Source organism: Nicotiana tomentosiformis, chromosome 8 (assembly GCF_000390325.3).
Source record: "Nicotiana tomentosiformis chromosome 8, ASM39032v3, whole genome shotgun sequence".
NCBI lineage: Eukaryota > Viridiplantae > Streptophyta > Magnoliopsida > Solanales > Solanaceae > Nicotiana > Nicotiana tomentosiformis.
The window spans coordinates 67087983-67113715 of NC_090819.1; the positions used below are offsets into that span (position 1 = coordinate 67087983).

Here is a 25733-nt window from a genome sequence, read left to right on the forward strand (position 1 = left end):
ACATGCACGTTTCCTAAAATACATAAGGACCTCTCTTTGTTGGAGGTAGGCCTATATCTTGAGCGTTTGACAAACAATCAGATTTTGACACATTCGGATTTGGAGCAAACTTCAATTTTCATTGATTGGATTGTGGGTTACAATAAGGCTTCATCACTTGATACTAGATGGAGAAAGTTATTAATGGCTACAACATGATTCTCAAAGGTTTATAAAAGATTGCATGGGCTTATGGATTCGCCCTTAGGAAATGAAACTACAAGAAAGAAATCAACCAACCACTTAATAGTCATCCATGGAATCTCCTCCCAAACTTTATTTTTCTAGATCTTCCTCGTGGTCCTTTTCAACCTCCTCTACATCCTCATCATTGTTGTATTGGATCCTCTTCTGTTTCTATTTCATATTAGATCTGTATGTATTCAACTTCTCGATTGTCGTCAACCTGCAGCGACACCATGTGGTCGACCGATCCTGGAACTACATGTCGATACATGGTAGTGGTGACTAGATAGTGAGGATGAATCTCGTGATATAGCTGCAGAGCTCCTACTGAGTCCTCTAATACGGTTAATCCCTCTCTACTGGGCCTGGTCAACTCGTCTTCTTCGTTGATCCATACTAAGTACTCATGCGTGCACCAGGGATCAGAATCTTCCCATTATAATCATCCTCGTATAAAGTTTTCCTTAACCAGAGAGGCACGTATTGAATCAGCCCAAACTACCTCATAACCCTTAGTGGTGCATATGGCTGAATCCCTTCCAGACTACCAACTCGATGAAGTACTTCCCCGAGCTTCTCAAGATCACTCTACCACTCAACCGATAAAGTTTCCCAATGGCTCATCGTTTCCTTCTGGCCACTCCTCCTGGCCCCGTGGTGTAGCCCAATGCCACATCGTTTCATTATGGTTGTGGATCATGTTACTGGTGCCGACAAAGTAGTCAATGATCGCCTCCCTCTGGAAGAAATGCTCTGTAGCCCATATCTATAGTGGCAAGTAGCAACCTTTGACAAAATCATATCCTCTTGAACATGCCGATAACGCTCGGAATGTCTCTGCCAATATCATAGGAACAAGGGTGGCCTACAAATTTTCTCAAAAGGTTGCCAAAACTAGGGGAATCAGCCTGATATCAATTTGTCCCTTTCTTTGTGGGAAAACCAGAAGTCCTAGCAGTGATAGAGAGAAGGTCAAGGGGTGAAGGCTCTCCCATGCAGCTTCATCACACTAGAATTCTTCAAGATGCCACTCATAGCCCTCCCGATGCCTAAATTTGTCCAATAGCTGGTCCAGACTCACCCATCCATCCTCGACATTTCTCAAGTTCCTGTTACTCATCTGACCTAGTGCATGGAGGAACCTGTGGTCTGGCATGACGACCGGCATTATTGGCTTCCGCGTGGTGAATGGTAACTCCGTGAAACTGGTAATCTCCTCTAGTGTTGGTGTCAACTCACAATCAACAAATTTGAAGACCACCTTCAGTGGGTCCCAAAACTCTATCAACAGCATAGTGAGTACTTTGCCAGCTCAGATGTTCATCAGGGCGGTTAGTTTTCCTAGGTGTGTCATGATCTTGTTCCTGTGCTCCCGTCGAATGTTCCTCCACTCCTGCTTCAATTTGTGAGTAACGCCCATGGTCATGTTAATCTCTAGGAAGTTGCAGTTGATTTTCATTTAAAGGGGTGAAATGTTTGGTAAGCATTTGCTCCGGATCCTTAGTGTCATATCTAGATTCATTCGTCCTTCCACAGAAAGTATGTCGTTGGGTGCATAACCCGTTGCCATTAAGGTGGCTTTCATAATCGTAAGTCAATTCCAAGGATCGACCCACCTAAGGTTTATGCAGCATTACCTATGTTTGTTAAGAGTAGAATGTCTTATAATTTTTTGGAGTTGGACTGAATAACTGCTACACGTTATATCAATTGTCCTGAAAAAGTCGTTATGTGAAACTAGAGTGTTTTGAAAGTTGTGTAAAGACAACCCTCGCATGCCATTGTGTGTGATTTTGTACGATCAATACTCGATAGGAAAGATGTGACGACAGTGTATAAAGTAGTAACAGATAATTATGGTAAAGCAGTAATATAAATAAATAGGTAAGCATGTTGTAAAGTGTAAGAAAGTAGAATAAAGTGAGTAAATACATATTTGCATATCAAGCATAATCAAAGCAAAATAAAACAAGACATCCCCAAGTTCAAGTCCAGCCTAAGTCTGCTAAGGTCAGAACCTAAGTGTAACATCTCCAACAGAGTCGTCATATTGTTGTACCCTATTTTGCACTAATAAAAACACAATAAAACTAATGGTTCTTCTAAAAATGATAAAAGAGAATCACCACCTAATATTTTAAAGTATATTAGGATACCTATAAGTCTATGAGATTATTATCCTAAGAGTCTGCTAACCGGTGAGATTTGGGTAAGGGTTCTAGTTATTCTAAGGGAAATGTGTTAGGCACTCCTTAAAATCTACCTGAGGTAGCTCCTTAGGCTTAGGCTAGGTTTGGGGAAAGAAAAGTCTATATTCTGCCAAGTTAGTGTTTAAAGTTGATGAGTAAACTCTATGAAAATGTTCTAAGTCTTATTTGAAAATTTACTATTTTGAGAAGGCTGTGTATATACTTTGAAAAGAAAAGATGTTATCTGTTTGTGAGTTTACAATCTTGGAAAGTAGGAAATCACCTTTTAAAATATGTATGTACCTTAAGTTGGAAACCATATATGTTTTTGCCTTTGAAGAAAGTCTGGTATTTAAAACTCATTATTTTGAAAAGAGTTCTGTTTTATTTTTGAAGAGAAGATTGTTATTTATTTGTAACATTGTAGAGTAAAAGACTATTTTGAAAACATACCTTAAGTTGGAATGGGTATACGTCATTTGAAAATCAGTTTCAACGGAAAGCTTTGTGTTTAAAGATTTATTGAGGTTCATCATTTTGCAAATTTGGATGTGTTTGGTTTTACTTCTTGAAAACAATTCTCTTATTATTTCGCAATTTAGATGACGATTTTCAAAAGAGAGTTTTGTTTTGCTTTTGGATCTGCCAAAATTAAAATTACTGAAATCTTTAGTAATAACATAGATAAGACTTTCTGCTTGTTGAAAAGATTAATTTGAAATTAATAGCGATCAAACATTAGAGTAACTAAGGTGAACCAACCTTCTAACTTAACTTTTACCTATGAGTCTTGGTTTGCCTATGTTTCCCAAAAAAATTATTATAAAATAACCAATAGTAATGTTATTTTTCAAAGATACATATATATATATATACACATAAGCAATAGATAATGACTAGTGATTGTTTAAAATAAAGGAGAGAAGAGAATTGGACTCTTGGTATTGGGCCAGCAGATGCTCAGGCCCAAGCAGGGTTCACATAAGTAGCGGACTCAACAGGTAGGAAAGCAGAGAAGATGAGCAAAGTTTATAACTTGGGCTTGAGTTCTTAAGGAACTCGGCAGGCCCAGCACCAAAAGAGCAAGGAAATAATTAGTGAAAATCAGTAGGTTATAAAATTATAGCAAGTAACAACAATAAAGGGGGTGAGGGATACAGTGAGGCTAATTTTACTTGTATTAATCAGATGAGGAATAAGAATTAATGACCAAAGGCTTAGAATGAGACCTTATTCATGGATAAAATCCCCTTGTAGGCCCCTGGCACTTCAGAGTTTACAAGGGTCTTAAGGACCAAGAATAGTGCTTGTGTCAGGGAGGGGTATTTTAACCACGAGCCAAATTTACTCCAAATTATCCCTAGTCATCCATTCTTACTTTTCCCCAAAGGTTAAGGCATAAGTAAAGTGTCAACCTAGTAATTCCATATTGCTAGAACACAAGTAGTAGATGTAAAAGATCATGATAAACCTTTCCAAGGTTCAAACACACAAAGATTTAGTAACTTTAGGCAAATAGGGCACTACAATTCATCATCATATCAGAGAAATAACTTAGGATACAACATTGACTTGGAAGAATTCATATCAGAGTGTGGAGTATAAAGATAGGACAGTGTAATATGCATATAGTCATTGTTGGGACATGTTCAGGCAAGATCACAAAACACAAGTGACATAATTCATTACTTATAACTTCAGACTCAGAAATATTGTCAGGTAATCACCAATAGCATACAGAGATGAGCACAAGCATTCAATCTACTAATTCCAAGAAAGATTCAATGTTTTTAGAGTTCCCCTCAGTATGTTTAAATTATAAGAACAATCCACAGGTACTCTAGTGGTTCAACACAGTTCATAGCAAAGCATGCACCCAATCAAGTCCTCGCATCTATTAAACACATAGGCTAATTGTTTCATTTCATAACTCTTAAAAGGGCATACTAATTGATCAAGCCAGCAAAGACTTTAACCTAAATGGAAAGGTTGATTTTAATCTTGTTTAATGTTAATGGCATGATGTCTAATTATAACAACACATAGTTCATTAAATTTTCAGGCTATCAGACTCAGACAACTTCAAATTAAATCCCCCATAAGTAGTGATATTATCAAGCATAGACAACAAGCAATGATATTCATTTAAATTTGGAAAAGCAAATAGACTCCAATAATATAACACTATGGTAATATAGACAAGTTCATTAGCAGGATATGTCAACACAAGCTCAATGCATGAGTTTGTATGCAGGTTGTTGGAATAGCATAGTTTCATGACCAAGTTTACTAGGCAGAGTTATTTAAGTAAGAACAGGTCATTACATACAAATGTTTCAAGGAGAGTTACTCAATGAACTTAAACTAGTACAACATCATAGAAAGGAAAGGACTAGTGCACGTACAGAGTTAACACACAGATGTAAATACGCAATTCCTCAAACTAAAGTCATGTAATAGTCTATGAGCTCACCAGAACTAATAGGATACATGTGAACTCTGGTATAGAAGTTAAGAAAATTCATTAACACACAACAACAAGAATTTCATATTGATATTGTCATAAAGATCAAACAGTCATGAGATGGCATGTATTAACGCTCATTAATGGGTTCAATCCCAACAAATTATATTAAGATATAAGGACATGTTTGATGATACACTAACAAGGTTTAGCATGTGATATATTTATCATGAAGAATACCATAGATCATGTCAACACTGTAGCATGAATAAGCTGTCATCTAGGGTCAAGCAGGTTCAATATGAAAGTATAAACAATGATGGGAATCATTTTTGTTAAACTGAAAACATATAATGTCACGATCCAAAATCCCAACATGTTGTGATGGCCCCAAAAACACTTACTAGGCAAGCCAACAATCACATAACAGTTAAATATTTGAATAAAATATATTTTAATAAAACTCAACAGTGGAAATCTCATGTGTATCTGATACAAATAACTGGAATACTACTACGACCACCCCAAAATCTGGTGTCAACGAGTACATGAGCACTACTAAGTGTCAACATATACCGAAACTCTAATACAACTGTGTGAGTAATTGAACAGTAATAAAGAAAACAAAATGGAAGAGAGTCAAGGTCTGTGGATGTCATAGCAGCTACCTCTAAGTCTTCGAGCATGTACTAGCACAGATCTAGCAATCACCACATCCAAATGCACCCGGATCCACACACGAAGTGCAGAGTGTAGTATGAGTACAACCGACCCCATGTACTCAATACGTAACAGAACTAACCTTAGGTTGAAAGAAGTGACGAGCTCAGAAGAAGATAGCCAGAGTCCAATATAATGACAATAGATGTTTAATGATGACAAAAACAATAAACAACTCAAAGAAATTATCATAAGCAACTCGTTCATATTACAGAAATTTAGACATGCTTTCAAGTTCAACAATTAAAGTCCAACACTAATAGGAACATGTCAATTACAGTTAGCACGAGGAATGGTACATCTCTATGCCTACATGTCAGATATGCATATCAAATGAATGATCTCACGATGGTATCCCCAAGTACTCACACTCTCAGAAATATTCAATATGCCTGCCAGATGCCCACACAAACAACACGTAATCGTTCCTGACATCAATGCCCCTGACCAACCCACGTGTATACATGTCATTGTGCATGCGCTCACTTCTGGTATGTCAGACTCCGAAGGGACAGATCCTACCCAAGCACTAATATAAAGCTTATAAGGTCTGTTACGGCGTGCATCCCAATCCACATAATAATCATAAAGAGAATATAGCCTGTTGTAGCGTGAAGCCTGATCCACAACGAAACTCACAACTCGGCTCTCAGGCCCACCTTAGTCATCAATCTCTCAAGTCTTAAGAGGTCACAAATCTTGTACCACTCAGCCCAAATAATAATAACATGTGATGTATAAATGCATGATCGCAAAGACTGAGATATGATATGAAAAAAAAACATGACTGAGTATATAATTACAGTTAAAGCAGATAGCTCAAAACAACAGAAATAACCTCATTAGATCTCAACCGAATAACCACATAGCCTAAACATTATTTCTAACATGAATCACAATTCAATTACTCTATCAGGTAAGGATTGCACGGATAGGACAAAACTTGATAACAACACATTCCAAAAGAATCGACTATATCATAAATAACACGGTGTACGCCCACTCGCTCATCACCTAGCACGTGCGTCATCCCAACACAAAACAAGTAATTCCAAGATTAGAAGTGTTACTTACCTCAAAGTAAGCAACTCAATGCTCCAACGAACCCTTCCCACGTGAATCAGCCTCTGAGCGACTCGAATCTAGCTAAAGAAACGTAATTCCATCAATAATAGTGATAGAAAATAATTCCCAAAAGATAAATCTAAGGTCTTTAACCAAAATCAAAATGTCAACCCAAAGGGTCAACCCCGTGCCCACAACTCGAAACCTGAGAAAAAAAACAAAATCCGAATACACATTCAATAACGAGCCCAACCATACCAAAATCATCTAATTCTAACCACAAATTGAACCTCAAATTCCCAAATCTCACTCTCCAATACATAGTCCAAAAATCCCTAAATTGCACCTCAAACACATATAATCTAGGTGTAAATATTAATGGGTAAACAATATTTATCAATAAGAGGGATGAATCTTCACTTACCTCTTCCATTATAGTGAAAACTTTTTCAAACATCGCCCCTAGCCGAGCTCACAAGTAAAAAATGAGAGAAAATCACGAAACCCTCCGTTTTAACATTCTGCCCAACACTATCGCACCTGCGCCCTATTTTCCGCTTCTGCGGAATTCACTTAACGCCTGACCAAATCCACTCTTGCGCCCAACTGCCCGCACCTACGAACTCACATGTGCGGAATATTTTATCGCACATGCACATCTACCCATATTACGCCAAAACCGCTTTTGCAACTCCAGGGTCACTTCTGCGGTCTCGCACATGCGGCCAAAATCACACAGGTGCGATCACACTAGAAGCCTTAAGTTTTAGCAATTCTTTAAGACCAAAACTCAATCCGATATCAATCTGAATCATACCCGAGGCCCCAGGACCCCATCCAAACTTACAAACACATCCTAAAACATGATACGAATTTATTCGAACCCTCAAATCACATCAAATTCGGGAATCATACCCCAATTTAAGCCTATTGAAACTAATGAACTTCCAACTTCTAAAACCAATGTCAAACCATATCAAACCAACTCCGATTGACCTCATATTTTACACACAAGTCATAAATGACACAACGAACACATTCCAACTCCCGGAACCAAACCTTGAATTTTCCAACTTTCGCCAATTCAAGCTAAAACTACCTATGGATCTCCAAATCAATATCTGGACATACTCCAAAGTCCAAAATAACCATATGAAGCTATCAGAACCATCAAAACTCCATTCCAGAGTCGTTTACAGAAAATTCAAACTCCGGTTAACTCTTTCAACTTAAGCTTCTAACCTTAAGACTAAGTGTCCTAATTCACTTCGAAACATCCCCGCAACCAAACCAACCACCCCGGCAAGTCACATAACCCCAAATAAGTATAGAATAAGCAATAAAAAGAGGAACATGGCTAAAATACCCAAAATGACTGGCCAAGTCATTACATTCTTCCCTTCTTAAACAAATATTCATCCTCGAACAGGTCTAGAATCAAACCTGGAGTCTCAAATAGGTGTGGATATCTTCTTTGCATCTCCTGCTCAGTCTCCCAAGTATCCTCCTCGATTGGATGGCCTCTCCTCTTAAGTTTTACTGAAGCTATATTCTTTGATCTCAACTTTCGAACCTACCGATCTACATTGGCCACTGGTTCCACATCATAAGTCAAATCTCCATCTAACCGAATAGTGCGGAAGACCAAAACATAAGACGGCTCACCATGATACTTCTGGAGAATAGAACCATGAAACACGGGGTGAACACTCGATAGACTAGGTGGTAATGCAATCTTGTAAGCCACCTCTCCAACTTTCTTATGCACCTCAAAAGGACCAATATACCGAGGGATCAACTTGCTCTTCTTTCCAAACCTCATCACGCCCTTTATGGGCGAAACTCTAAGAAATACCTTCTCTCCCACCATATATGCAACATCACGAACCTTCCGATCAACATAACTCTCCTGTCTAGACTGTGCTATATGAAGCTGGTCTTGAATCAACTTGACTTTCTCTAAGTCATCCCGAACCACATCAGTGCCAAACAACCTATCATCTCCCGGCTAAAACCAACAAACTGGAGATCAACACTGCCTCCCATATAAGGTCTCATAAAGATCCATCTGAATAATAGATTGGAAGTTGTTGTAGTAGGCAAACTGTGAAAGCGGTAGAAACTGATCCCAAGAACCCCCGAAATCCATAACATATGTGTGTAGCATATCCTCTAAGATCTGAATGGTTCGCTTAGACTGTCCGTTCGTCTGGGGGTGGAATGTTGTACTCAACCTAATGTGTGTGCCCAACTCTCGCTGCACTACTCTCCAAAATATGATGTGAAATGCATGCCTCGATTAGAAATAATGGACACTAACACACCATGAAGATGAACAACCTCATGGATATAGATCTGAGCCAGCGGCTCTCAAGAATAGGTAGTAACAACCAGAATGAAATGTGCAGACTTAGTCAACCGGTCCACAATCACCCAAACTGCATCAAATTTCTTAAAACTTCGTGGGAGTCCAGCAATGAAGTCCATGGTAACATGATCCCATTTCCACTCGGGGATCTCAAGTCCCTGAAGCAAATCGCCCGATCTCTGATCCTCGTACTTCACTTGCTAATAGTCAAACACCGAGCCACATACTCCACTATATCTTTCTTCATTATTCTCCACCAATAGTGTTACATCATGTCTTGATACATCTTGGCGTCACCCAGATGAATGGAATACCGCAAACTGTAGGCCTACTCAAGAATCAACTCACACAACCCATCCCCATTAGGCACACAAATCCGACCCTGCATTCGCAACAACCTTTCATCTATAGTAGAAACCTCCTTAGCATCACTGTGCTACACCGTGTCCTTATGGACAAGCAAATGGGGGTCTTCATGCTGATGCTCCCTAATGCGCTCATAAAATGAAGACCTAGAAACCATGCAAGAAAGAACCCGGCTAGGCTGTGAAACATCTAACCTCACGAACTGATTGGCCAAGGCCTTAATTTCTGATGCAAGTAATCTCTCACAAACCAAAATATATTCAAGGCTACCCATACTCACAACATTTCTACTCAATGCATCGGCCACTACATTGGCCTTCTCGGGATGATACAAAATGGTGAAATCATAGTCTTTTAACGGCTCCAACCACCTATACTGCCTCAAGTTTAGATCCTTTTTCTTAAATAAGTATTGTAATCTCGGTTGATCTGTGAATACCTCACAAGAGACACCGTAGAGGTAGTGCCTCCAAATTTTAATGCATGAACTATGTCTGCCAACCTTAAGTCATGAACGGGGTAGTTGTTTCCATGGGCATTCAACTGGTGCAAATCATATACAATCACCCTACCCTCCTTCATCAAGACACACACAATACCAATCCTCGAAGCATTACTATAAATCGTATATGAACCCGATGCTGATAGAAAAACTAGAATTGGAGTTGTCGTCGAGGCTGTCTTGAGCTTTTGAAAGCTCTCCTCACACTAATCAGACCATCTGAATGGGGCACCCTTCTGGGTAAATCTATTCAAAGGTGCAGAAATGGACGAGAAACCCTCCACAAAATGGAGATAATATCCGGCCAAACCAAGAAAACTCTGAATCTTAGTAGCTAAAGACGGTCTAGGCCAACTCTGAGCTGCCTCAATCTTCTTCGAATCTACCATAATCTCCTCATTGGACACCACGTGCCCCAAGAACGTCACTTAATCAAACCAAAACTTACACTTGGAGAATTTAGCATTAAGCTTCTTCTCCCTCAAGGTCTAGAGTACAATCCTCGTATGTTGCTCATGATCCTCCTGGCTGCAGGAGTACACCAGTATAACATTTATGAGCTTAAAACACACACTTAAATTATGCTCGCTATTCAAATATTGTATAGTATAATATCGTATCCACAAGGATTGGATTTAAACAGTATTGTTGTAGTTTCTAGCTTGGTTGCTATCAAAGATAATCAACAATTGCAATTTCTATAATTTTTAACTACAGTTAACTAAGAATCTAAAACTATTGACTAATGAAAATCGCAACAAAATTAAGCAAGGAAGATATCAATGGGAGAAAATAGGGGTTCATAGGATAGGTGCAAGATAATTGTTTGGGATCTAACTCTAGATAATTCACTTCTAATGTTCAAGTAAGTCTTTCGAATTCACTCAATTATTAGTTCAAATGTTCAGTAAGAACTCATCTCTCGATTATGTCTTAACCTCGTGAGATGAACCAATTTAAGCACGTAAAGATATGCAAGAATGTGTAATGGATTGAACTTTAGGAGAACCTCTTTCGATTATTTTCCTAACTAGGTTTAATCAATAATTCAACTAGCCTCTTTCGATTATTTAGAAGAATTAATGAACTCCACCAACAAGATAATGCAAATATATCATAAGTTATGCCTCTTTTGATTACATGAACAACTGAATATAGATGCAACAGTTAAATCATCCAAAAACACTTCAATACAAAAACTAGAATTATAATCGACAAACAATCATCAAAACACCAAATCCATCAAGCCCTAAAGAGAACTACTCCATAGATATGGAGAAATTCATCTTAAATATAGTTAAAGTAAATGAAAACACAAATTCAATCCAAACTCGGGTCTTGATTGAGGAAAGAATGATGAAATCCTTGTGCTCGTGTTCTTCCGATTCTTTCTTAGCCTCCATAGGTCGAATACATGTCAAAAGTCTCAAAAATAATGTGTTTTCATGTATTTATACCAAGTAGGGCCGGGCCTTGACGAAATCATCTTCTCCTAGCCAAAATAGGATTTTCACTCTGTAAACATTGCATAGGCGTGCCGCATGGAGCGACGCGCCATCCGGGAATTAATGGAGAAATCCAGAGAGTTGGTTCTGACAGGCAGCAGGAAATTTGCATAGGCCTAGCACGCCATGCTCCGCCCCACGCGCCGCACTAGTGCAATGACTAGCTAAAAACACAACACAAAATTATGCTCTCTAGTCGAATATAGTATAGAAAATATCGTATCCACAGGAATTGGATTTAAACAGTGCTTTCGTAGCTTCTAGTTTTAATTGATATCCAAGATGATCAACAATTTAGAGTTGTGTGAATTAAAACTAAAATTTACTAAAAGTCTAAACTATTGGCTAATGACAATCGCAACAAGAGTAAGCAAAGAAGATATCAATGGTAGGAAATAGGGGTTGATTGGATAGGTGCAACATACTTGTTTGGGAATTAACTCTAGTTACTTCACTCTATGGTTCAAGTGAGTCTCTCGGATTCACTCTATTATTAGTTCGAACGTTCAGTAGAAACTCTTCTCTCGATTAAGTCTCAACCTCACAATATAAACTAAGTTAAGCTCAGTGAAGATATGCAAGAATTTGTAGTGGGTTAATCCTTAGGATAACCTCTTTCAATTACATAAACATGTGCAGCACTCTCAAAGGGCCAATGATTAGCATCTTCATATAACTCATCATGAATTTTAACTATCTCCCTTTGAGTCTTCTTTATCAATGGGCCTCCAGCTGCATTGCTCAATTTTCTACATGAGGCCGGTGTCAATCCATCCCAAAAGTCCTGGAGTTGCATCCAGAGTTCAATTCCGCTATGTTGATACTTTCGAACAATCTCCTTAGACCTTTCCCATGCTTCAAAACAGTTTTTGTATCTTTCTGGCAGAAATTATGGATTTCCCTTCTAAACTTGCTCGTTTTAGCTGAGGAGAAATATTTATCAAAGAACTTTATGTTCATCTCCTCCCAAGTTCTAATCGATCATGAGGGCAAGCTTCGAAGCCACTACTTTGCATCATCTTTGAGTGTGAAGGGGAATGCCCTTAAGTACACTGCATCTTGTGACATACCATTATATTAAAAGGTGTTCATAATCTCCTCGAAGTCCATTAGATATGTATTTGGGTCTTCGTTTGGCTTCCCTCTGAAGATACAATAGTTCTGAAGAGTTTGAAGCAACCCTTGCTTCAACTCAAAATTATTTGCTACAAATCGAGCCGGTCTAACACTTGACAAACCTTGATTGTAGACCAGTCTACGTAATCGCCAAGTGGTCTACCAGGCGTGAGAGCTATATTTCTTAACTGGTGTGGACCCAAGGGTCGATTTTGAGCAATTATCTGACCCCTCTCTTCTTCGTAGATAATATGTGCATCTCTAATAGCTGCTTCCAAAGCATCCCATGCTGCTTTTTATCTTCGTTGGGCTGCTTCTCTCGCAGCCAAAGCCACATTATCATCACCGTTTCCAGCCATAGTTCCATTGGTTGATGATTGCTCAATATTTTCTAAAGTTTCGATGAGATTTCTTTCCTTCCTTATTTGTCGTAGTTGATTTTCAATTTTTGGCTCATATGGTAGCTCTTCTTTCGCAGAAGCTCGAGTCATGCACCAATCTAAACCTGTAGCCTGCGCATAGTTAAAGAACACTAACCGTAAAAATAGAAAAATAAAATTAACTAAAAAGAACAAAATCCCTGAATTAGCACTACATCCTATTTCAAACATTGTTGATTGCCAATCCCTGGAAACGACGCCAAAGTTTGACGAGCTAGAAACACACACTTAAATTATGCTCGCTAGTCAAATATAGTATAATATAATATCGTATCCACATGGATTGGATTTAAATAATATTATTGTAGTTTCTAGCTTGGTTGTTATCCCAGATAATCAACAATTGAGATTTCTATGATTTCTAATCTCAATTAACTAAGAATTTAAAACTGTTGACTAATGACAATCGTAACAAAACTAAGCAAGGAAGTTATAAATGGTAGAAAATAGAGGTTGATAGGACAAGTGCAACATAATTGTTTGGGATCTAACTCTAGATAATTCAGTGAGTCTTTCGAATTCACTGAATTATCAGTACAAACATTCAGTAAAAATGCCTCTCTCGATTAAGTCTTACCCTAGCAAGATGAACCAATTTAAGCATGTGACGATATGCAAGAATGCGTAGTGGATTTGTCTTTAGGAGAACCTCTTTCGATTATTCTCCTAACTAGGTTTAATAAATAATTCATCTAGTCTTTTCGATTACTTAGAAGAATAAGTGAACTCAACCAACAAGATAATGCAAAGATATCACAAATTATGCCTCTCCATTACATGAACAAGTGAATATAGATACAACAGTTAAATCATCAAAAAATACTTCAATAAATAAAACTAGAGTTATAATCCACAAACAATCATCAAAACACCAAATCCATCAAATCCTAAAGAGAACTACTCTATAGATATGGAGCAATTCATCAAAAAATATTTAGAGTAAAGGTAAAATACAAATTCAATCCAAACTCGAGTCTTGAGTGAGAAAGGAATGACGAAATCCGTGTGCTCAAGTTCTTCCAACTCCTCCTTAGCCTCCATAGGTTGAATATGTGTCAAAAGTCCCGAAAATAATATTTTTCCATGTATTTATATCAAGTAGGATTGGGCCCATATGAAATCACCTTCTCCTAGCCGAAATAGGATTTTCACTCTGTAAAAACTGCACACGCGCGCCGCATGGGGCGACATGCCATGCAGGGCATTAGTGGGGAAATCTAGAGAGTTGGTTCTGACTGGCAGCAGAAATTTGCACAGCCGTGGTGTGCCATGCACCGCACTAGTGCAACTTTATCAGAGTACGACTCAAATCTTGCGTTTTGACGTCCAGACTTAGCCCTCGGCCTCCGAACACGATCCCGGCTTAATCCCTTGGGCTTTTACTCAGATGTCAAAGCTCCATATTGCTCGAATACATTCCATAACATCTACATAACTCGGAATCACTTCTACAAGGCATAAAACACACAATAAGTGTAAAACACTATCAATTAAAGCTCAAATACGAATAAAGTGCAGTAAATTAGAGTGCAATAGGCGACTAAAATACGTAATTATAGCCTACCATCAAACATCAATGAATACGATGAAAAAATAATCAATATATGGCTGGAATACATTGTTCATCAGATGCATAAATGGTGCTGGGGTATTGGTCAGACCAAAAGACATCACTAGGAACTCGTAGTGACCATAGTGGGTCCTGAGTGCCGTCTTCAGAATATCAAAATCCTGAATCTTTAGATGATGATACCCAAACTACAAATCAATCTATTAAAACACTCTAGCATCTTGAAGCTTGTCAAATAAGTCATCAATGTGCGGTAGTGGGTACTTGTTCTTAATTATTACTTTGTTCAACTTCCTGTAGTTAATGCACATCCACATAATACCATCATTCTGCTTCACAAACAGAATTGGCCCACCCAAATGCGACTCACCGGGCCTAATGAATCCCTTATTAAGTAGCTTCTGAAGTTGTTCTTTCAATTCCTTGAACTCTGTCGGTGCCACACGATACATAAAAATAGAGATGGACTAAGTACCCAGCACCAAGTCAATACTATAATCAATGTCCATGTCAGTTGGCATGCCCGTCCGGGTTGCAGGAAACACATCAGGAAAGTCTCTCACTACCAGAACGGACTCAATGGTAGGAGTATCAGCACCAACAGCCCTCACAAATGCCAAATATGCCAAACATCCCTTTTTCACCATCCGTTGAGCCTTCAAGTATGAAATCACTCTACTTGGAGCATAATCCAGGGAACCTCTCAGCACAACCCTAGGCAATCCCGACATCGCCAATGTCACGGTCTTAGGGTAACAATCCAAAATAGCGTGACATGGTGACAACCAATCCATGCCTAAAATCACGTCAAAATCAATCATGCTAAGTTGTAAAAGATCAACTATCGTCTCCAATCCCCTAATAGTCACCATGCACGACCGATACACACGGTCCACAACAATAGAATTACCCACCGATATAGATACATGAACATGTATAACTAAGGAATCATGGGGCATATCCAAATAATAAGAAAAGTATGATGATACATATGAATAAGTGAAACCAGGGTCAAATAATACTGAAGCATCCTTGTGGAACACTGAGAAAATACATGTGGTCACTGCATTCTGAAGCAACTACATATGGCCTGGTGGTAAACCCTTAGCATCGAGCCTAACCATCACCTGATCGACCTTTCCATCTAGGGAGACCTCGAACTCCCTAAGTCCCACCCTGAGCTAACTGAGCAGATGGTCAAGTAATTGGTGCAAAAGTCATAGCCTTAAATCACAGCTAAACTGGACCGCCCATAAGACGAGGGCAGTACCTTCTCACATGCCCCGACTATCCACACTCGAATAAACCTCGATCCAAAGATGGCGGCGAGGACTAAATCGGACCTCGATAACCAGAATAGCCACTAGAAGAACCTGGTACTGACAAACCCCGAACTGATAGAGAACGGGATAAACTCTGAGCTAGGAGGGCACTGAAAGATGACTTACCTGAACGAGCACTATATGGACCGTGACTAGCCAATACACCACCATGAATCGGACGAGCCATTCGAGCGGACCTATAAGAACGACCCCTACTATGATGAGACTGACTTCCAGATGAGGTACCACTAAAAGTACCTAAAACACGGGGCCTCTTGTCCTCCCGCTCCATGCGCTCAAGCCTATGAACCGACTACAAACACCTAGAAATCTCGAGCACCTAGTCAAACCTAACATATGTCTAGGCCTCTCGGGCCAAACTAAAGCATAAACCATAGTCGAGGCCATCAATAAACCTCATGATCCTCTCTCTCTCTCTCTCTCTCTCTCTCTCTCCCGGTAGGAACCAACCATACTACATGAAGAGCCAAATCGGCAAACCTTATCTAATAATGAGTCACTTTCATACCCTCCTAGCGTAGCTGCTCAAACTGCCTACACAACACCTCTATGCGAGTCTATGGAAGAAACTTCTCTATAACGAGATCGTAGAACTTATGCCACGTATGTGGTACAACACTGGATCGACTACTTAAATCATAAGCCTCCCATTATCTATAGGCTGCCCCTGTTAGCTGAAATGTAGTTAATGCAATGCCACTGGTCACCAAGATACCCGATGTGCGAAGGATCTGCTGGCATCTGTCTATAAAATCATGAGCATCCCCTAACTCTGCCCCCACCAAACTATGGAGGCTTGAGCCTCCCATACCACTCTAGTCTCTTATTTTCCTCATCACTCATGGGTGGGCCAACCTGGGCCCGAGCAGCAGCAACCAGCTAGGCTGGTATTACCCCCAGTATCTGGAGTCCCAGAGCTACCTGCTCTGGAGTACAGGGGGCGGGAGTCTGTGCACCTCCCCCAGCCTTTGTAGTGGCTGGTGCAGCTGGAGTTGAGACAGCCTGAGCCAGGCTCGTGCACATAGTCACAATCTGGGCTAAGCCCTCCTGAAGGCCTGGGATCACAATTGGAACAGCCGGTGCTTGAGCTGGTCCCACCGGCTCAACAACATATGGTATTTGCTCCTCAGATAGAGCAACTGGTGGCTCCTCAGGTGTTGTTCTATATGTAGTATGAGCTGCACCCCGGACTCTACCGCGTCCTCAGCCTCACGCGGCCCTAGCTGGTGTTACAGGTGATCGTCCGCCTGCTCTGATCGTATGTGTCCTCACCATCTGTGAGAGAATAGAAGAGTAGAAGTCGAGATTCTGAAATTACAAATCCTCCCGAGAAGAATGCAAGAAAGTGAAGTTTCCTAACGGTTTGGTAGCCTCTCGAAGATAAATACAAATGTCTACGTACAGATCTGCAAGACTCTACTAAACCTACTCATGACTCATGAGCCCTAAGAAACCTAGTGCTATGATTCAAATTATCATAACCCAAAATTCCAACATGTCGTGATGGCACCTAATACACTTACTAGGCAAGACGATAATCACATAACCGCTAAACATTTCAATAAAACATGTTTTAATAAAACTCAATAGCAGAAATCTCATGAATATTTGATACAAATAACTGAAATACTGCTACAACCACCCCAAAATCTGGTGTCAATGTGTACACGTGTACTACTAAGTGTCACATAAACCGAAACTCTAATACAACTTTCTGATTAATGGAACAATACTAAAGAAAATAAAATGGAAGAGAGTCAAGATCTGCGGACATCATAGTAGCTACCTCGTATTCTTCGAACAAGTACTAGCACATATCTAGCAATCACTACGTCCAGATGTACCTGGATCTACACATGAAGTGCAGAGTATAATATGAGTACAACCGACCCCATATACTCAATAAGTAGCAGAACTAACCTTGGGCAGAAAGCAGTGACGATCTCAGAAGAAGACAGTCAGAGTCTAATTTAATGACAACACATGTTTAATGATGACAGAAACAATAAACAACTCAGAGAAATTATCATAATCAGCTCGTTCATACTATAGAAATTTTGACATGCCTTCAAGTTCAACAATTAATGCCTAACACTGATAGGAACATGTCAGTTACAGCTAGCATGAGGAATGGTACATCTCTATTTCTACATGTCAGATATGTATCTCAAATAAATGATCTCATGCTAGTATCCCCAAGTACTCACGTTCTCAGAAATACTCAATTTGTCTTCCAAATGCCCACACAAACCACACACAATCACTCAGCATTGTACGGGTTCCTAGCATCAATGCCCCTTACCAAATCACGTGTATACATATCAATGTGCCTACGCTCACTACTGGTATGTTAGACTCCGAAGGGGCGAATCCTTCCCAAGGGCTAATATAAAGCCTATAAGGCTTGCTGAGGTGTGCAACTTGATCCACATAATAATCATAAAGCCAATATGGCATGCTGTGGTGTATAGCCCAATCCACAATAACACTCACAACTCGGCTCTTAGGCCCACCTCATTCATCAATCTCTCAAGTCTAAAGGGCTCACAAATCTCGTACCACTCAGTCCAAACAATAATAACATGTGATGTAACAGTGCATGATCACAAAGACTAAGATATGATATGTAAATTAAGAATCATGAATGAGTATATAATTACAGTTAAAGCAGATAGCTCAAAACAACCTCATTAGGTCTCAACCGAATAAGCACATAGCCTGAACATGTTTTCTAACATGAATCACAGTTCAATTCCTTAAAAATAAGGATTTCATGGATAGGACAAGACTTGATAATAACACAATCCAAAATAATCAATCGAATCATAACTAACACGGTTCACGCCCACACGCACGTCACCTAGCATGTGCGTCACCCCAACACAACACAAGTTACTCATTTTCCAGGGATAAATACCTTAATTCCAAGTTTACAAATATTACTTACCTCAAAGTGCGTAACTCAATACTGTGGTGTGTAGCCCAATCCACAATAACACTCACAACTCGGCTCTCAGGCCCACCTCAGTCAACAATCTCTCAAGTCTAAAGGGCTCACAAATCTCGTACAACTCAGTCCAAATAATAATAACATGTTATGTAACAGTGCATGATCACAAAGAATAAGATATGATATGTAAATTAAGAATCATGACTGAGTATATAATTACAGTTAAAGCAGATAGCTCAAAACAACTTCATTAGGTCTCAACCGAATAAGCACATAGCCTGAACATGATTTCTAACATGTATCAAAGTTCAATTCCTTAAAAAATAAGGATTTCATGGATAGGACCAGACTTGGTAACAACACAATCCAAAATAATCAATCGGATCATAACTAACACGGTTCACGCCCACACGCACGTCACTTAGCATGTGCGTCACCCCAACACAACACAAGTAATGCATTTTCCAAGGATAAATACCTTAATTCCAAGTTTACTCAATGCTCCAACAAATCCTTGCCATGAGAATCAGCCTCTAAGCGACTCGAATCTAGCCAGAGCAACTTAATTCCATCAATAATAGCTATAGGAAACAATTCCAAAAGATAAAGCTAAGGTCTTTAACCAAAATCAAAAGGTCAACCATGAGCCAACACTTTGGAACCCTACAAAATTCACAAAATCCAAACACGCATTCAATAACAATTCCAACCATACCAAAATTATCCAATTCTAACCACATATCGACCCTCAAATCTGCAAATCTCACTTTCCAATACATAGTCCAAAAATGCCCAAATTGCACCTCAAACATACATAATCTAGGAGTAAATATCAATGGGTAAACAATATTTAACAATAAATGGGATGAATCTTCATTTATCTCTCAAAAATTGCCCCTATCCGAGCTCCAAAACTCAAAAATGAGAGAAAATCACAAAACCCTTCATTTTAACATTCTGCCTAGTACTATCGCACTTGTGCCCCTATTTTCCACTTCTGTGGAACCGCATCTGTGGTGAAAGGGTCTGCTTCTATGGAATTCACTTAACGTCTGACCAAGCGCACCTACAGGGTCACTTCTGCGGTCCTACTTTTGCTCCAGCACCTGCGGAGAATCTCCGCTTCTACGACTCTGGCCTATCCTATTCAATTCTGCTTCTGCACCCAGCTGCCCGCACCTACGAGCTTGTAGGTGCGGAATATTTCCTTGCACCTGTGCATCTACCCAGTTTCAGCCAAAACCGCTTTTGCGAACCCATGGCTGCTTCTGCAATTTTGTACCTGCGGCCAAAACCACATAGGTGCGATCACACCAGAAGCCTTAGGCTTTAGCAATTCCTTTTGTCCAAAATTCAATCTGATTTCAATATGAATCATATACGAGGCCCTCGGGACCCCATCCAAACTAACCCACACATCCTAAAATATGATACGAACTTAGTCAAAGTCTCAAATCACATCAAACAATATCAAATTCACGAATCGTACCCCAATTCAAGCCTTTTGAAACTAATGATCTTCCAACTTCTAAAACCAATGTTGAATCATATCAAACCAACTCTAATTAACCTCACATTTTGCACACAAGTCATAAATGGTACAACAGACCTATTCTAACTGCCGAAACCAAAATCGGAGCCCGGTATCAATAAAGTCAACTCTCGGTCACACCTCTCAACCTTCTAAATCTTCAAATTTTTAACTTTCGCCAATTCAAGCCAAATAAACCTACGAACCCCTAGTTCAATATCCAGACATACTCCTAAGTCAAAAATTATCATACGAAGCTATCAGAACCATCAAAATTCCATTCCGGAGTCATCTATATGAAAGTGAAACTCCGATCAACTCTTTCAACTAAAACTTCCAACCTTGGAACTAAGTGTCCCAATTCACTCCAAAACATCCCCGCAACCAAACCAACCACCCCGGCAAGTCACATAGCCCCAAATGAGTATAGAAGAAGAAATAAATGGTGAAACTGGGATACAATACCCTAAACGACTAGAAAAGTCATTACATATAGCATAACATCACAGACATAAGGATCAATTAGCACATCACAATAGATATGGGACTTTAACAAGATATCAGGAAGAACTTAAAAGCATGATTCAAAAAGTAACTAAACATGGTAGTATAGCTATCACCTATCTGACACCGATGGAACACATATTGTATTAACATAGGGCTTAATCCATGAAGACTCAACAAGATTTGTTCATATGGATAGTGCTGAATCATATTAGCTAAACCATGAGAGTTAAGGTCCAGTATTATAGATCAAATAACAATACAAGGCTATATAACTACCAAGAAACATTATCATTCTTAGAACAAAAAACGAATGAGATAAATAGCAAGACATAATTAAAACCACACATTAGCATGCTCAACATATGATTATCAGTATGGATGGCATAAACATAGAGTCACACAGCTAATTTAGGGGAAACGAAAGAGATGAGGTCAGTCTACACTGACATTTTGCGGAGCATCAAACCAAGCAGATTCTAACAACCGTCTAAGGTATCCAAACTTACTACGATCAACTCACAATAGATTGCACCCACACGAAAGAAGAAAAGAGAAATCAGAAAGGAACTATCGGAACTCAAATTTTAGTAGAAAAACCTTGAAATTTCAATTCTTTCATTGTATGCATCAATAGTATTTGGTGTGTATTGATGTATGTCGATGTCTGCTAGGTGAGAGCATTTAAGGCCATCTTTATAGTGGTCTTCAAGACTTAGTGTTCCGGTAAATTCAAATTATTTAGTGGATGGTGACAACAGTATGATAGCAATACGGTGAAATCGGAGAAGAACAAAGGGAAAAACACTTAAGACTTTTATATGGGCAAGAGGAGATGAGGAATCAACCGTTGAGAGTGAAGATCTATCAGCCAAAGCTCTAATGTCCAGAGGTCAATGCGTTTCACCTCTGGACACGAATTATAATGATGAAAATTAGTCACACATGCTCTGATTTTAAAGACGAAGGGAGAACATATGAGTTTCAATTGTACGATTTAGGTCTGGGTTTGGTTTTGGGGGTTTGAATTGAATCGATGAAAATGGAAAGAACCCGGCTTGTTCCCCGCTAGCAAGGACAAGATGGATGATTCGAGGTTGAATCGAGTGATCTTGCATAGATTTGTGCAAGGTTTTTGATTGGTAGGTTTAAACGGGATGAAAAATTGAGAGAGGAAATGGAAATGAAGGTGGTCGGTGGTGCAAATGAGTAGGATTCTAGGGGTGTCTCTAAGGTTATGATTTCCAACTTGGATGATAGGGGTGGGTCTGGACCGGGTCAAGGGTGGTTGGGCTTATGTATTGGGCTAGATTAGAATTAAAACTATAGCCATATTGAATTATTAAATTAACGTAATCAAGTTTAATTAATCCTAATTATATGTAATAAAATATAATTATCAAATATATTATTAATTATTGTGGTTAATTAGTTTTTAAAGTTAATACTTCATCTGTCAAAACTAATTTTGGCTAATTAAAGTAGTAAAGGTTGTATATTATAAATTAAAGATTAATTTATTAAACTAGTTACAAAACTTCTTTATCAAGATATGAAAATTATTTTAATAATTTAAAACAGTAAGAGTAATATAATTTATGCATATTTAATACCAAATTGTTATTAATTTAACATTGTTAATACGTATTATATTATTTATATTTTAAGAAAATAGTTATTATTTATTTAAAAATATTTTAATCAACTGGAATATAAGCAAGACTCCCCATACTCTCAACCCTCCCACTCAAGGCATCGACCACCATATTAGCCTTCCTCAGATAATAAAGAATAGTGATATCATAGTCCTTTAGTAGCTCTAACCACCTCCTCTGCCTCAAGTTCAAATCCTTTTTCTTGAACAAGCGTTGGAGACTCATGTGATCTATGAACCCCGCACAAGACACGCCATAAAGATAATGCCTCCATATCTTTAATGCATGAACAATGGCTGCCAACTCCAAATCATGTACATGGTAGTTCTTCTCATGGGGCTTCAACTGACACGAAGCATAAGCAATAACTCTACCCTCCTGCCTCAACACACATCCAATGCCAATCTATGAACCATCACAATAGATTGTATAATAACTCAATCCTGAAGGTAAAAGCAGAACTAGAGCTATAGTCGAAGCAGTCTTGAGCTTCTGAAAGCCCTCCTCACACTCATCATACCACATTAATGGGACACCCTTCTGCGTCAATCTAGTCAATGAGTCTGCTATAGATTAAAACCCCTCCACAAAACAGTGATAATACATAGCCCAAGGAAACTCTAGATCTCAATAGCAGAAGACGGTCTGGGCCAACTATGAACTGCCTCAATCTTTTTTGGATCCATCTTAATCGTCTCAGTGAATATCACATGACCCAAAAATGCCACCGAATCCAAAACTCACACTTGGAGAATTTAGATTTTAGCTTCTTCTCACTCAAAGTCTGTAGCACGATCCTCAAGTGTTGATGATGATCCTCCCAACTATGATAATGCACCAATATATCATCAATAAACATGATGACGAAAGAATCAAGATACGGCTAAAACACACTGTTCATCAAGTGCATAAAGATTGCTGGGGCATTGGTCAGACCAAAAGACCTCACCAGAAATGCATAGTGACCATAGCGAGTCCTGAAAGCTGTTTTCGCAATATTTTAAGCCCGATGTTCAACTGATGGTACCCCGATCTCAAATCAATCTTTGAGAATACTCTAGCCCCCTGGAGCTGATCAAACAATCATCAATATGCGATAGTGGGTACTTGTTCTTGACTGTAACTCTGTTCAACTGCTTGTAGTCAATACACATCCTCTTAGAATTGTCTTTCTCCTTTAAAAATAAAACCAGTGCACCCCAAAGCGACTCATTAGGCCTGATGAAACCCTTATCAAGTAATTCCTGAAATTGTTCCTTCAATTTCTTCAACTCTACTGGTACCATGTGGTATGGTGTTGTTGCGACCAAACACATACGTAAGTATGCGTGGTCGTCAAGTAATACAATAGTGAGTTGAGTATCGTTCCCACGGAGACTTATGATTAACTTTCGACTGATTCAAACTCAAAAAATTATCTATTCAAGAGATTTTTTTCTCAAAATGTGTAAGTAATTAATTAACAACCGAAGAAACTAACAAGAAATTAAATAAACTAGAGATCGACTAAAACACGTAGGCAATTTCAGATAAAAATCAATAGGAGGGGATTTTCTAGGGTCATAGGCTAGCTAACAATCTTGTTGCGTTCTCGGTTTAAACTAATTGATTGATTTATATGGTTTGTTGATTGACGGAGTTAATGTTACTCGTAATAATCTTTCGAGTTCTTACTCTCATATTCAAGTTAACTTAATGCATATATGTCTATGGAATTAAGACTAACAAGAACACATTTACACTTCCTTTATTTCAACCAAGCGAGACAATTAGGTATATTTCAATCCTAATTGCAAATCCGTTTCCCGATGCCCAGGTTCAAGAACTTGCTCTATTTAATCCTATATGCAATCTAGAATTCCCACTTTCGAGTTCAACTCTAGATTCGTAAATAGTATTTCACTGCTAGCTACGCAACAAAATAATTAAGAACATGATTAAATAAACAACCCAATATGATAAAATCAAACTCGTCAATTCAAACTTCAAACGTCAATATTCATGTAGAGCCCATGACCCCATAACTAACGAGTTTATCCATGTATGCTCATGGTAGCAATGTCAAGTAATTCCTAAGAATACATAAACATCAATAAAAGAAGGAAAAAGTAAGAACTCAAGACGAATTCTGTGGTTTCCAAACTTTGTGATGGCTTTTTCTCTGCTTCCCCGGGTGTTAGATGACCTAAGAGAGGCATTTTTGGCTTATATATTGCGTACACAAGTCGTCAGCTAAAATTCTCCTTTTCCTAATCTAACTCAATTTCAGGGATTGATACTGGGGTGGATGTTTCGCGTCCGCTTCTAAGGCGGATGCCTTCTCCCGACTTCACTGCCAAGGATGCACCAAATACACTTTTTTCCTAGGTTGGATGCGACGCATCCACCATATTCTCCTATAGCTGGAGAACCTTTTCTTCATATTTGTGCACTCCAAACACCCTAAATCATCACATACAACTCAATTAGTCATAACACCAATAATTAACACATGTTGGGCACCTTAAAGATCAAATAGCACCAAAAAGCAGTTAAAACATGAGTAAAGTAACATTATAGCACATAGAAATATGCCCAACATCACCACCCCACACTTAAACCTTTGTTTTTCCTCGAGCAAAGTAGAATCAACCTATACTGGATCGAACAAAATTAAGCTTATAGCTATCAAGTCACACATTTCAATTAAGCTCAAGCACCCACAACTTTGGTTGATACCAACAATTATCCCTTTGCACATGCATTCTCGGACTTTCTTCCCCATGTTAAAAGCATACTAAGCAGAATAGTGAACAGTTCAAAATAATCAAATAGCAACTTCGGGACATCTCAAGCTCAGAAATTAACTCCCTGGCATAACTACTTTCAGGCCAACTTACTCACTCTGACTAAAGAACTTAATAAAGTCCTGTATGCATCATGAAACATGTGCCCTCACCACAAAACAAAGAGAGATAGTCCACACACTCAAATAAATTTCGAACGAAATTCAAGGCATTCAAACAATAGAAGAACTCACTCACTCTCTCAGAGAAGTTTACATGCGCACAAAATGTACCACATGCTTGCCCGTTATGTAAATCTCTACTAATGTAGGACCTTTCAGTCTAAAATCAATTAGGTATTTATCGTGGTTGTAATATGGGCTAGAGAATGGGTAGGATAGATATAGGAAATGGTGGCTAACCCTCCTAAGCACTTTAACACGTCAAATAATCAC

General features: G+C 38.9%; 1 protein-coding gene across 1 annotated transcript; it reads right to left on the reverse strand.

The window, feature by feature from the left end:
- Positions 1 to 8236: 8236 nt before the first annotated feature.
- Positions 8237 to 9150, reverse strand: LOC138897624 (uncharacterized). Its single transcript, XM_070183619.1, has 2 exons — positions 9097 to 9150; positions 8237 to 8671 (listed from the first exon to the last, which is right to left on the reverse strand). The coding sequence occupies exons 1-2, from the start codon at positions 9148 to 9150 to the stop codon at positions 8237 to 8239; spliced, it is 489 nt and encodes a 162-aa protein (XP_070039720.1).
- Positions 9151 to 25733: the final 16583 nt, after the last annotated feature.